General features: G+C 27.5%; 1 protein-coding gene across 4 annotated transcripts in view; it reads left to right on the top strand.

Moving 5' to 3' along the window:
* LOC142324086 (syntaxin-like) overlaps positions 1 to 14756 on the top strand; it is a 206194-nt gene that overhangs the window by 162216 nt on the left and 29222 nt on the right. For all 4 annotated transcript variants that reach the window (XM_075364719.1, XM_075364718.1, XM_075364720.1 and 1 more), the window contains exons 6-7: positions 8006 to 8082; positions 9239 to 9376. In XM_075364719.1, coding sequence (XP_075220834.1) covers positions 8006 to 8082; positions 9239 to 9376 — 215 coding nt within the window. The remainder of the gene's footprint in view (positions 1 to 8005; positions 8083 to 9238; positions 9377 to 14756) is intronic.

Raw genomic sequence — 14756 nt, 5'->3', positions numbered from 1 at the left:
TTCCTACATTATGATAATAGTTACTGTTCTGATGAAGTTAGATTTTTGGGTCGGTATATGAAAAAAAATTTAACTACCATAGGAAATATTTTTTGAAATATTTTTTCAGACAAGAGCTATTTCTTGGGTTGTTGATTTTAGAATAATAATAAGAATATATGTACATGCTATATATATACACATAAGAACATAAATACACATATAGGGTAAATATATATATATATATATATATATATATATATATATATATATATATATAAATGTACTGTAATTAAAATTTGTTTTTATATACAGACCCAAAAATTTAACAATAAAATATATATTTTATATATATTTTGCTCATTGATATCCTTTTGGTATTGTTTTTTTGAGGCGCTAACGTTGATTGGAAAAACATTATTTTTAGTTAGATCTATTCTATATGATGTATTGTATACCAAGTAATTGGAGCCAATAAGAGGTCATTTTGTAAGGGAGTTTTTAGGAGTAAAAATGTTTTAACATTATTCTTTCCATTTACAAATATAATTGATTTTTTTATGCAATGGGAAATTATTCAACTGTAGCTTACCCAAACACAGATATAATACCAGATCAAGAAATAAGTATGCATGTTCTATTTACAGGGTTATATCTTTTTAAAAGAATTTCCTTTTATTTGAGATTAATATTAAAATAGTCTGCCAAATTAGTCATTTTCTATTTATTAGATAATATATTATATTTATAAAACCTTTTACAAGATTTTATTTAGTTTTATCTCATTGACATCCTAAGTGACAGTGATACTGATTTTAAAGCTGCCGTGATAAATTATTTAATTAAAAAAGAGTTTTACATTGTAGGGAAGTTATTTAATGGTAGTATGTTTGACAGTACTAAAAACTAGACATAATAATGTCTGGTTTTTATTTTTATGTTTTATGCTAACTTTCATTTATTAACAGCTGCAACTTTGATCAAATTTGCTGTAAATTTTGAAGGCTACATAACACTTTAAAAATAAATTTCTTTTTATAAAACATAAATGTTTTTTGTAATATCTTTTTGTATCAGTAATCTATCAGGCTAGATCTTCTGATCCAAACAATTTATAGTGTCATTGTATATAGTTGATTTCACATTTTGAACAATTTACATAACACAAGCTTCGAAGCTTATATGGTGAATCAGTGATCAAAAAATAAATAAATTTACCTACAGATTACACTGTACATTTATAGAGTATATAAATGAAATTGCAGTGACTACTTTTAATAATAATGGCCATATTTTTTTTATAGCACTGCAAAAAAAAAATCAATACAGATATTTAATGAAATCAATATGAAATTTAAAAATATATTAAATTTGACAAACATAACATTTTAAATGGATTAATACAACAAATATAAAGTACATTATTTCACTTTGCACTACAGTGGTTTCTTAAAACTTTAAAATGGATACCATTAAAATTTGTATAATACTACTGGCAAAAAAAGTTAATAAAAATTCTTAAAGATTTTATATATGAATATTTCTTCATATTTAGAAAGTGAGTTATTCTATTAAAATATATTTTTTTTCTAAAGTATCAACACAAATATGAGATTGAACTTAAAAAATGAAACGCAAATGCTCAATGGTGGCTTGATAGATTAATCGTTAGGAGGAATATTAACTGTTATTAAACCAATGATTCACTTACTGACCATGTAATATTGATATTTTTTTTCTATTTTTCACTGATCACATTTTCCTAATTAGATTGTGTAGTTAATTTAAAGTAAAAATGCATGTCAGAGATAATTTATAAAAAAAAAAAAAAATTACTGTTTAAATGACTGTAATTAGCACAAAAACTTTTAATCAGCTTTTTTGTTATTCTTTGTTTACTAATGCATCATAATATGAGGGTCATTCAAGGCACAACTTGCTCTGGAAATAAAATATTTTATCTAATCAGTGACATTTTTTACAAAGAAATTTTTGTCTTGATGTTGAAAACACTTTAGCACATTTTCTTTGATATTGTCATTACCATTAAACTTCTTACTACATAGCGTCTCCTTGAGTAGACCAAACAAGTGTAAATCTGATGGGGCCAAGTCAGGATAGTATAGGGGATAAAGCAGTACTTTATGATGCAATTTGTCTATTTCTTGAGTTACATGAGCTGTGTGAGATTGGGGATAACTGTGAATCAGAATGATACCTTTGCAATGAGGTCCAAGATATTTTTTTATCAATGCTAGCTTCACTTTGTTTATAAGCATGTCACAGTAGCATATGCTGTTTATTGTTTACTGATTTGAAAAGTTGATAAAACTGGCCTTTCGCATTCTAAAACATTTTCATCAGGATTTTTCCTGCTGGTGGTGGATTCAAAATATTTCCTTGATGGGTAAACTTGTATACTTCCACTCCTTCCTGTTGATATCATTGTTTCAGCTTTGTGTACATGTGAAGTCTTGTCTCCTTAGGGTGATCTGTCTCATGGAACTCATCTTACGCTTGTTTTACAATACTTGAGTTTGTTGGTGATAATGTTATGTACACTACTGATACTTACTTACAATTTTTCAGCTATAATCTCAACTATAATCCATCTGCCTTCTTGAATGAGAGAATCTATGCTAGTTTCAAGTTCTGGTGTTGAAACTTTGAACGTCTACATTGGTACTTGTCAGTTAATGAAGTTTGACAATCTTTAAATCTTTCTGCGCTTGTAAAATGATGTGTAGTTCATATAAATTTATCTGTATTGTTTCGTTATATGGTAGTAAATATTAATCGGTTTTTCACCTGTGGAAAGCAAAAAATGGATCACTGCACGCTATTCAACTAATTTGAAAATCTCAAGGGGACTTGCCATGGTAAAATGAAATTTTGAGGTTATAAACAAAAACTTTTAGTTAAATAGCTGATCAAAATCATTTTAGGGTTACCAACCTACTGTTCTGAAAGTATCATAGCATGTTTACCAACAATTTTGCCTCCACATCTATTTGTGTCTTTAATTACTGAATGACCCTCACATACTAACACAATACAAATGTTATCAGATAATATTTCATCAGAAAAAAATGATTAACAATTAAAAGTTACAAAAACAGTATTCAAATACTATTTAGCCATTGGTGTAATTCTTACAGAAAGGACATAAAAATTAATTCAGATTTCAATCTGATTAGGTTCTGAGTTGTGAGGTTGATATTTTGTATAAAAATTAGTCAAATCACGAAATATTTTTGATTTTTAATTTCTTTTTCTATTATTTGTTATTTAAAATAATTGTTGGAAATGACAAAGAAAATCTTATAAATATTTTTTTAATATCTTAGAAATACTTTCAGTTACTCTTGTGATCATCTTCAGTTTGCCTTTTGAAAAACTGGTAGCTTTAAATAATTTTCAGTTGCCACCATTAAGGATTTAAAAAAAAGAAGAAAGTGTAGTATCTATTATTTTGAACATTATTCAAGAGTTCAACTATTATATTATTTATTATTCTTTAATTTAAACTGTAGTTTACAAACAGCTCTATGAGTTTTGTTAACTTGTTTTATTATTTTTAAACAATGTCTAGTGTGATATATTTTTCATGAAGAACATTTTTTTTAATTATGTAAATATTTATTAAACATCACGGCAAAATAGTTTTCACATTTTAAAACCAGTGATATGTACTATTATTCTGAAGAATTCTCTTTCAAGACTACTCACATAATTTTTCACTGAAAAAAGTTAATTTTATCATTTTAAAATTGAGCATAAAAGATAATACTTAGGTAGAATTTTTATAATCTGTTTACTCAGGATTCTGTTTATAAGATTAATACCAAAATTTATTCATTCAGTAGCATGGTAGACAGTACTTTTATGTACTTTTACAGTACTTACAGTACTTACTTATGTACTTTTTCTATATTAGACAATAAAGAATTGCAGTGGGTGTCATGAATCACATTCTCTTCATTCTGCAGTAGGTGTGACTAAATAAACAGAATTTTTTTCAATAATTACAAGGGAGTGAACTTCCCATTAGTAGATATTGTATTGGAATGGTACAACTGAATGCAAAAAAAAAATCAATAATTACTTTAACTAAGATTAAAAAGTAGGTAAATAACAAATTAACTGTATTTGTCTAAGGCAATATAAATGTAGCTCTTTAAATGCAAAGTACTTTAAAATTTATTAATAAATCTTGTAATATTTAGAGCAATACTTTAATTATTACAATAACATTTAAAATAATACTAATAAATAATTAGTGTTCTTTTGTAGAATTTTCATTTTTCTTACAGCTTTATATAGCACAAAAAATCAATAACAAAAAACAATACATTCAAATAATATGAATTTCATAAACACATTAAATTTTAATATCAAATGAATAAGTACAATATAGATCAAATAAATTATTTAACCAGATAAGAACGTTTTTTCCTAATAATTTCAAAGTATGCATCATTCACAATAGCATCAATTTTAATATCACTAATGTAAAAGATGAATGAGTATTCTAAAAAAGATCTTCTGGAAGCATATTTCCATATTTAAAAAAAAAAAAAATATTTATTAAAAAAAATAAAAACTACTGGCAATTTACTAATTCCTAATTAGGAATTTAAAAAGGTCAAAATTTAAAATATTAAAAAGGATTAGGAATTTTTTAACTCTGTCTTACTTCTGTTTTAAAATAAGTTTTATTTTTTGAAAATATAGATCAGCCAGTAAATAATGCAAAGAAATAATTAAAAAAAAAAAATTGCTATTGCATATGAACTATGGATTACTGGAATTTAGGGGAATATTGTTTTCTTTCTTTTACTTTTCAAATTAATCTTTTTTCATTTTTGTGTTGGAAATACTTTGAATTATCAAAATGAAATGTGGATATTTATAAATTCACTTAAAAATTCAATACTAATCAGTGAAAAAAAAAATAAATAGATTTAAAAAATCTTTCAATTTGGCTATATAGACATACTTAGTGTTTATTTAAAAAAAATTACTTGTATTATATGGTAGAAAAAAATAATGAGATAATAAAACTACTTCCTCTACAAAATAAATAATCATTGAAAATTATCTACTTGGTGGAAGAGTAAGGTTTTTACATTCACAAAACAATATACCAGGTTGAATAAAGAACCCCTTTTATAAGTTGTTTAAAGAATCTTTATGGTGATTAATAAAAAAAGTAAATATTATATATAGATAAAATAAAAAAAATCTTTTAAACAGATTTTGATATTTTATACATTGTAATGACAAAAGTTCTATCTACAGATTAGGTTATGTGAGCCTAAATTTTTTTTACAATTTAAAAAATATATAAAACAAAAATAAATTTAGCAAATATGTTAACAGTGAGTTACCAGGTACTAACACCAACAATGATGATCTTATGGATTTACTGCTCATGATTATATTAATAATAATAATATTTATTACAGCAAGAAATTTTTGCATATATTTAAAATTCAGTACAGGTTATTATTAAATCTGAAAATTTTCTAATAGCTCTATTTTTTGTTCTGAAATGGGATTCATTATAAGACAATATTAAACAAAGATTACATGTAAATCATGGTTAAAAAAAAATTTAAATCATGGTTAAGCAAAGATTTAGAAATCAACTCTTGGACTGCAAAACTTACCCTGGAGCAGACATTGATAGCGACCATAATTTGGTGATAATGAAATGTAGATTGGGGTTTAAAAACCTGAAGAAAAGGTGTCAGATGAATCGGTGGAATTTAGAGAAGCTTGAGGAAGAGGAGGTAAAGAAGATTTTTGAGGAGGACATCGCTAGAGGTCTGAGTAAAAAAGATAAGATAGAAAATGTAGAAGAAGAATGGGAGAATGTTAAAAAAGAAATTCTTAAATCAGCAGAAGCGAACTTAGGCGGAATAAAGAGAACTGGTAGAAAACCTTGGGTTTCAGACGATATATTGCAGCTGATGGATGAACGTAGAAAATATAAGAATGCTAGTGATGAAGAAAGTAAAAGGAACTATCGGCAATTAAGAAATGCTATAAACAGGAAGTGCAAACTGGCGAAAGAAGAGTGGATTAAAGAAAAGTGTTCAGAAGTGGAAAGAGAAATGAACATTGGTAAAATAGACGGAGCATACAGGAAAGTTAAGGAAAATTTTGGGGTACATAAATTAAAATCTAATAATGTGTTAAACAAAGATGGTACACCTATATATAATACGAAAGGTAAAGTCGATAGATGGGTGGAATATATTGAAGAGTTATACGGAGGAAATGAATTAGAAAATGGTTTTATAGAAGAAGAAGAGGAAGTTGAGGAGGATGAAATGGGAGAAACAATACTGAGATCTGAATTTAAGAGAGCATTAAAAGATTTAAATGGCAGGAAGGCTCCTGGAATAGACGGAATACCTGTAGAATTACTGCGCAGTGCAGGGGAGGAGGCGATTGATAGATTATACAAACTGGTGTGTAATATTTATGAAAAAGGGGAATTTCCGTCAGACTTCAAAAAAAGTGTTATAGTAATGATACCAAAGAAATCAGGGGCAGATAAATGTGAAGAATACAGAACAATTAGTTTAACTAGTCATGCATCAAAAATCTTAACTAGAATTCTATACAGAAGAATTGAGAGGAGAGTGGAGGAAGTGTTAGGAGAAGACCAATTTGGTTTCAGGAAAAGTATAGGGACACGGGAAGCAATTTTAGGCCTCAGATTAATAGTAGAAGGAAGATTACAGAAAAACAAACCAACATACTTGGCGTTTATAGACCTAGAAAAGGCATTCGATAACGTAGACTGGAATAAAATGTTCAGCATTTTAAAAAAATTAGGGTTCAAATACAGAGATAGAAGAACAATTGCTAACATGTACAGGAACCAAACAGCAACAGTAGCAATTGAAGAACATAAGAAAGAAGCCCTAATAAGAAAGGGAGTCCGACAAGGATGTTCTCTATCTCCGTTACTTTTTAATCTTTACATGGAACTAGCAGTTAATGATGTTAAAGAACAATTTAGATTCGGAGTAACAGTACAAGGTGAAAAGATAAAGATGCTACGATTTGCTGATGATATAGTAATTCTAGCCGAGAATAAAAAGGATTTAGAAGAAACAATGAACGGCATAGATGAAGTCCTACGCAAGAACTATCGCATGAAAATAAACAAGAACAAAACAAAAGTAATGAAATGTAGTAGAAATAACAAAGATGGACCACTGAATGTGAAAATAGGAGGAGAAAAGATTATGGAGGTAGAAGAATTTTGTTATTTGGGAAGTAGAATTACTAAAGATGGACGAAGCAGGAGCGATATAAAATGCCGAATAGCACAAGCTAAACGAGCCTTCAGTAAGAAATATAAGTTGTTTACATCAAAAATTAATTTAAATGTCAGGAAAAGATTTTTGAAAGTGTATGTTTGGAGTGTCGCTTTATATGGAAGTGAAACTTGGACAATCGGAGTATCTGAGAAGAAAAGGTTAGAAGCTTTTGAAATGTGGTGCTATAGGAGAATGTTAAAAATCAGGTGGGTGGATAAAGTGACAAATGAGGAGGTATTGCGGCAAATAGATGAAGAAAGAAGCATTTGGAAAAATATAGTTAAAAGAAGAGACAGACTTATAGGCCACATACTAAGGCATCCTGGAATAGTCGCTTTAATTTTGGAAGGACAGGTAGAAGGGAAAAATTGTGTAGGCAGGCCACGTTTGGAATATGTAAAACAAATTGTTAGGGATGTAGGATGTAGAGGGTATACTGAAATGAAACGACTAGCACTAGATAGGGAATCTTGGAGAGCTGCATCAAACCAGTCAAGTGACTGAAGACAAAAAAAATACATGTAAATATTTTATAACATTATATATATATTATCCATATTATTAATATATATATATATATATATATATATATATACATTAATAATATCTAATATTATAATAACAATTCTTAAAATTCTTTTGTAATATGTTTAAAAAAAAAGTTTACCGATTAATTTATTTTACAGCAAAAGCTGATATAACAGATGAAAAATTACAAGAGCTTCTAGAACAAGGAAATTATGGATCTGTATTTAATGGTGATGTAAGTATGTTTATCAAACATATAAAAAATAGTCTCATACAAGGCACTTTTAAATGTTATGGAAATCTAATGACTAGATAATAATTGATTAATTAAATTAATTTTTAAAAAACCTGTTGTTAAAAAGTAAATTTATTTTTAAAAATATAATAAAAATTATAAACATTATTGGTATAAAAAAGGCAGATTAAAATAATTGAGATTGTATAACAATGTTAACTCTTGAATAGATCATTATAGTACAGAACAAAAAAACCTCAATAATAAGTCTTAAATAAAAGTCATAAAGTGGTGTATTATTTTTATGTAAATTGAATAAAAAGTAACTTCACAAAATCTTAGCCCTATTGATTTGGGCATACCAGACAGCTGACATAAGCTATGCTCTATATTTGAATTTGAACTGAGTAAAGGTAGCATCTGTCTTGTGCCACCATTATGCCAGAGCTATGTTCCAAGCATTTCATAATAAGTGACCTAAGGCTAGATCAAGTCTCTGTGGTTGTTTGCACTTGGCTGACATGTTGTGCCTCATATAGTGAAGAGGCTGGAGTTAAGCACTTGCAGTTGCAGCTTGGTAGGATTGCATGAGGCACCTAATCAGATCTCTTATAATCATAGTATATGTATGATTTACATACAATTCATTGTTGGTAAGTAATAGCAGAATCTTGTTTCATAGCTCATGGCAAAATATGAGAACCAGGATAATAACTATTGCCTGAAGTGACAGCTGAAGTTGCGTTGCATAAGTTTGGTATTAACTGAAAGAACGTTTGCCCATAACATTAGACAGGTAATTGCATCAAGGCTTAGTGGCAAGGATGTGACCAGAAAGTCTTCACTGGGATTTGTATGGTTCACTTGTCAGTCATATTTAATTCTAGCATAAGAATTACTATATCATTATAGTAACAATAACAATAATGTATTGTTATGCTGAAGAAATTTCAAAAGTATAACTCTCCTGGATAAGTATTTTGTCGTTTTATTTTTTATATTATTTTTTGTGATTTATGTATTAGTATTCAAGGGTATCTATTTAAGGCTGACAGAAAATGTGTTGAAATATTCACAAATTAAATTTTTATTTTGTTTAATATATAAGATTTTTTACTTTAGATCATACAAACATACTTAAAATATTTGCTTACAGATAATTACAGAAACAAAGGAAGCCAGAAGAGTTTTAGAAGATGTACAATTAAGGCATGAAGAACTTTTAAAATTAGAGAAATCAATTACAGAGCTCAGAGATTTATTTGTCGAAATGGCTCTATTAGTCGAGCAACAGGTATTGTTTATAAAATAAATATTTATTAGTAAATAAATATTTGTGTATATACCATTCACCCAAACAATGGTTTGACCAATACCATCATCTCCTAAGCACAGATATTATTCTAACAGATTCAGATGTATGAAATAAGAAGTGCAGAGTAGTTTTACCTTTATTTTTCAGAGGTATATATTACTAACAAACAATTGATTCATTGCTTGGAGAAACTGTATATATAATGCATGATATATATATATTTTCCTTAATAATTAATTTGCTACATAAGTTAGAAACTTAAACTTGGAAATGTGGTGTGAAAATGTTATAGCTTTTGAAAAATTCCAAGTTTGACTGCGATATAAAACTGGAACGTTCCAGATAGTAAAGAGGTTGTTACTACTCCACTATGGAAGTCTGTGTACTATAAGAAATATAACTCTAATCAATTTCATAGCATTAACAATCATTATAATCTGTACATCAAAGATCAGGGTTGTATTTGAACTTCTGTATCTTACTCCCAAAAATTTTATACTAAGAGAAATATATATAATGTTTAAATAAAACAAATAAAACTATTACTTTCTAAAACCTCATTTTTACATAGTGACTTTTAGAAGTTGATATCAAATTTAAAACAACTACAAATAACTTACTTACCTTAATTTGATGGTTTAAAAATTAAAAAGGATATCTTGTATATGCCAAGGAAGTTAAAAGAGAAATTCCTCAAATTGGGTATGAAGATTAATTTAAGGGAAACTGGATATGTTAAGATAGGTGAAAGAGGAGAGGAGAGAGGTGAGATGTAGAGGTGGTGGGGATGCAAAATTATGTAATGATTAAGTACCTGGAACACTTACTTTTGAGGATGGAGGATATGAGGTTGATATCAGAGCTAGGATTGGTCAGGGAAGAGAGGCAATTTGGAACTTCGGTCATCACAGATAACAGTTACAACTAAACATATGTACAATGTGGTAATTGAACCTAAACCTATTGTGACGTATGGCTCAGAGTGCTGACAGGTGAGCATAAGGAATAGGGAGTATTTGGAGGCTTTCTTAATGGACTTTTCCATAGAGCTTGCTAACTTTCAAAATTGGACCAACTAAGGAATGAGATAATTAGAGATAGTATAAAAAGGATGACTTCCATAATTAGAAGAATCGAAGAAAAACAGTTTGGTATGGACATGTTTAATGGATGAGTTAAGAGATGTAGCAAAAAAAGGTGTTAAATTATTGTTCAAGAGCAAGAATAAAGAGAGGTAGTCCCAGCAGACGTGGTGAGAAGAGGTGCAAAGGCGATGGAAGAGAGAGGAATGGTGGAGGGTGAAAGGATGGATAGGAAAGTATGGAAATTGAGATATGGGATGTGGAGCAAACTGTAAGAACTTTGCTTAAAGTAAAGTAAGTGAAAATTAAAAAAAGAAAAAAATATTGAAGATGAATTGAAAAAGTATTATTTTTTAGCTTTTAGAATTTGCTTTGTTTTTAAACTGATTTTGATTATTTTTAAACATTTTTCTTAAACATATTCATCGCATGTAAAAAACTATATACAAAAAATCCTATGATAAGATATCTGCAACCAGAAAAATCTGATGTGGACAAAATATGACTACCTTGTATGCCTATTAAATTACATATACACATTTTGCTGCAGTTCATTTAAATTTATTTCGTTTGAAAGTGAGTTATGATCCTCCAATTCTTTAATAAAGTAGACAGTTACACAATTGCTGAAATATTAGTTTTTATTATCAAATATTTATATAATTATTAATCCAACAATCTTACATGAAGTATTAGGATAGAGTACAAGTCCCTTCATTACTCGTATTACTAGAGCAGTATTATTCATATTTTAGTGAGTTGCTGATTAACAAAAGTTTCAGATTTCTGGTGTGTCGGATAAATAAAAGTTAATAATAATTAAACTCTTCCGTTTAGTGAACTCCTGTATACTGGTTACAAATGTTAATTTCAACCTTACGGTGTAAAATATTCAGTTTTTATTAATGGATGATTTAGTGAAAAATCAAAAATGAAAAAGAAACAATCATACAGGAAAAAGAAAGATGACATGAAGAAATATATTTCAATAAACAACAAGAAGAAGAATAGGAAGAAGAAAATGTTAAGAACAAGGGAAGAATAAAAAAATTAAGAGTAGATGATAAATATAAAGAGTAAGAAAACATTAAAACCAAGGAAAGAATACAAAGAGGATGATGAATATAAAGAGAGAGAGAATTTGAAATCTAGAGAATGTGTACACAAATTAACATCAGAAGAATTACATCAAACCAAAATTCGATTAAATGGTTGGCAACAAAAAACAAATAAACGAAAAGAAGATCAACTCTGACTTAGGGAGAATAATGTCCGATAATATCAGAAGAGTAATGAACAAAAAGATAAGAATTTTTTGAAGTTTATTTAATATTGGGCATGTATGCCTCAGTGTATATGTTGTTCTTGTGAGGGTCTATTTTTCAGTCACTCTGTAGTTAACTTTAACGTAAATAAAATTAAACAGAAATTCCAGAATAATTAAATAAAATGAAACTAAAAAATCTGAAAACAATTCTAAATTATAATTTTCAATTAATATTAAATAATCAGATGTTTCACCAGATATATTACATACTTGTATACAAAAAAATATGTAATAATGCCTTTTAAATTACAGATACACATTTTTAAAAGTACATAAAATCTTATTTCACTAATAAACTTCTGATTTTTTTTCATATATTTTTTTTTCTTATTGTTATTATTGAATTATTATTTATTGTAAAGATTCTTTTACAATTATGGATTAATAATTATTAATAAAGCAATATATTTAAATTAAAAAAGAAAAAAGTTAAAAAAAAAAGGAAATGACTAATTCGAACCGATGTGCCTTCCCTTGTAAGATCCAAATATTTCATTGATCATAGTTTTATTTGGCTATAACTCTGGAACCAATGAAAACAAGTACCACTTATGATATATCATTGAAAAGCTCACAATGAGGGCTTATTACTGCAGTTATGAAAAAGTTCAAAATCCAAACGTTTTTGGACACTTTTGGTTCAGTTGATTGCAATCAAAAGGGGTGATGCACAACTAGATAGTACAACAGTCCTAAATCCAAAATTTCAACATTCAACGGCTAATCGTTTTTGAGTTATGCAAAATACATAAGTACATACAGATGTTACGCCAAAACTAGTCAAAATGGATTCAGGGATGGTCAAAATGGATATTTCTTTTACTTTGTACACGGAAGTAAAAAAGAAAAATAAATGCAAAGAAATAACAAAGACGCTGAGATTAGATAAATATTTAGTTGTTAAATTTTTATGACAACATGAATCTCATGCACAGTATTTGTTGATTATCATGGTATGTTTCATCAGGAGTATGCTCCTCAAGAAAGAACTGTCCATAAAGAGTACTACATAACTGTTCTTTGTAGGCTAAGAGATGCTGTTCAACCTAAGAAACCACAACTTTTGAAAAATGGTGATTAAAATATTCATCATGACAGTGCTTCAACCTATACATCACAAATTATCCAAAGATTCCTAGCAAAATATGGGACTGAACAACTTCCGAGCAGACTTCTTACTTTAAAGACATGGCTCCCTGCAATTTTTGTTTCTTTCCTAAGCTTAAAATTCTGCTTAAAGGAAAGAAATTTAAAGAGAGAGAAGAGATCAGAGGAATGTAACAAAAATATATACACATATTATCTATGGGTCAAATTGAAAAGATCCTCTTACTTAAAAAGTCAATTAGAAATTAAATTTATCATTAATTTACCATTTTAAATTAAATTTCTTTTAGCACAGAAACAATTAATTATTTTATTTACAAAACAAAGTGCTTGGGTAGAGATAAAAATGTTTTATTTTCATAAGCTCAATAACTCATCCTTTTTCATTAAAGTTTTATCCAAATGTTATGATTTTTAAGCATACAGAATATTTTTCACAAAAACTTTATTTTTATTTGATAACAAAAAAAAGACCTTTTTTGTCAATATCATCTAAAACTTTTAATAATTTCACTATTTAAACTAAAACAATTTATATTTTTAAAACTGAGCAGCCACATAACTACTTACTGTTACTAACTACTTACTGTTAATAATGATATTAAAATATTGTAAAACTTATCAAAGAGAGTTTGCTGCTGCACTGGTGAAGGGACAATAAGAATTATGAAATAACTTTGATAACCTTAATGCTTGATGAAATTAAACAGCTTGCAGTACTTTGCGTACTGCAACTTGAAAAAAAAAGATTAAAACTAATGAAAGTAATTTCTTTACCTTACTAATTAAATTAAACTGCTATATGATATTATTATCCTAAAAATTCATTAATAGTTATATGAATAAATATAATTTTAAAATAAATACAAAACAATAAATCTGTTGGAAAAACATGTCTGATCTGAATCTTTCCTTATCGTTTTACAATCTACACTTCCTTTTAGCGAATAACTACAACATTAAAATAAAAAAAATGTTTCCTATTCATAGATTTATGAACATTCTTATAATCAATTTTGGATAATTAGAAGGAAACCACATTATTTAGTTTTACATAACGTTTAGCCTTAAATCTATGTTAATAAATAAAGGCCCTTTTAAAAAAAAAATAAAAAATAAATAAATAAAATATTCATGTCAAACCAGACAACAGAACTATTTTCATATAATACTAACAAAAAAGAGCTATATTTATGCTTCCATTACTATTTTTAAGGTACTGATTCACTTAAACCATCTTCCCCCAAATTTATTCAAAATTAGGGTTTTTAAAAACTGTATTTCTGTATCCTAATTTAATAAATATGAATAACTTTATAAACAGAATTTCTAATTTTTATTCTCTGTATCATCTTCATCTGTTTCCTGTTTTTTTTGTTTTTTTTTTTATTATTATTTTATATATTTATTATTTTGATATATATATTAATCTGGACTTTTTGAAATACGGCTGACTCTTATAACGTAGTACAATGAAGAAAGTTTTATTTTTCTCATTGAAAATAAAACCACTTTCTTAAGTTTTTAAAATATGGCCCTAATGTTTATATAACATATACTGTAACAATTAACTTAATACTGTATATTGGAAAAGTTTTTATCTTTTTATCTTGTTTGCATACACTAAAATCTAATTTAGTTATTTAAATTAGGTTCAATTGTGGTATGTAATTTTATGAAATTAATTTATACGAGAATTTCATTTAAATATATATACTGATATAAGTACTTTAACAGACTATTTTAATTTACATTTTTGTTTGCTTTGCTTAATTGCCAATGAATAGTGGTAAAACGATATGGAAAACTGAGCTAAACTAGCAGCCTTGTGAGAGTTGTGGTT

The sequence above is a fragment of the Lycorma delicatula genome, chromosome 4 (assembly GCF_047948215.1).
Source record: "Lycorma delicatula isolate Av1 chromosome 4, ASM4794821v1, whole genome shotgun sequence".
Taxonomy (NCBI): domain Eukaryota; kingdom Metazoa; phylum Arthropoda; class Insecta; order Hemiptera; family Fulgoridae; genus Lycorma; species Lycorma delicatula.
This window is presented reverse-complemented; position numbering and strand designations above follow the sequence as displayed.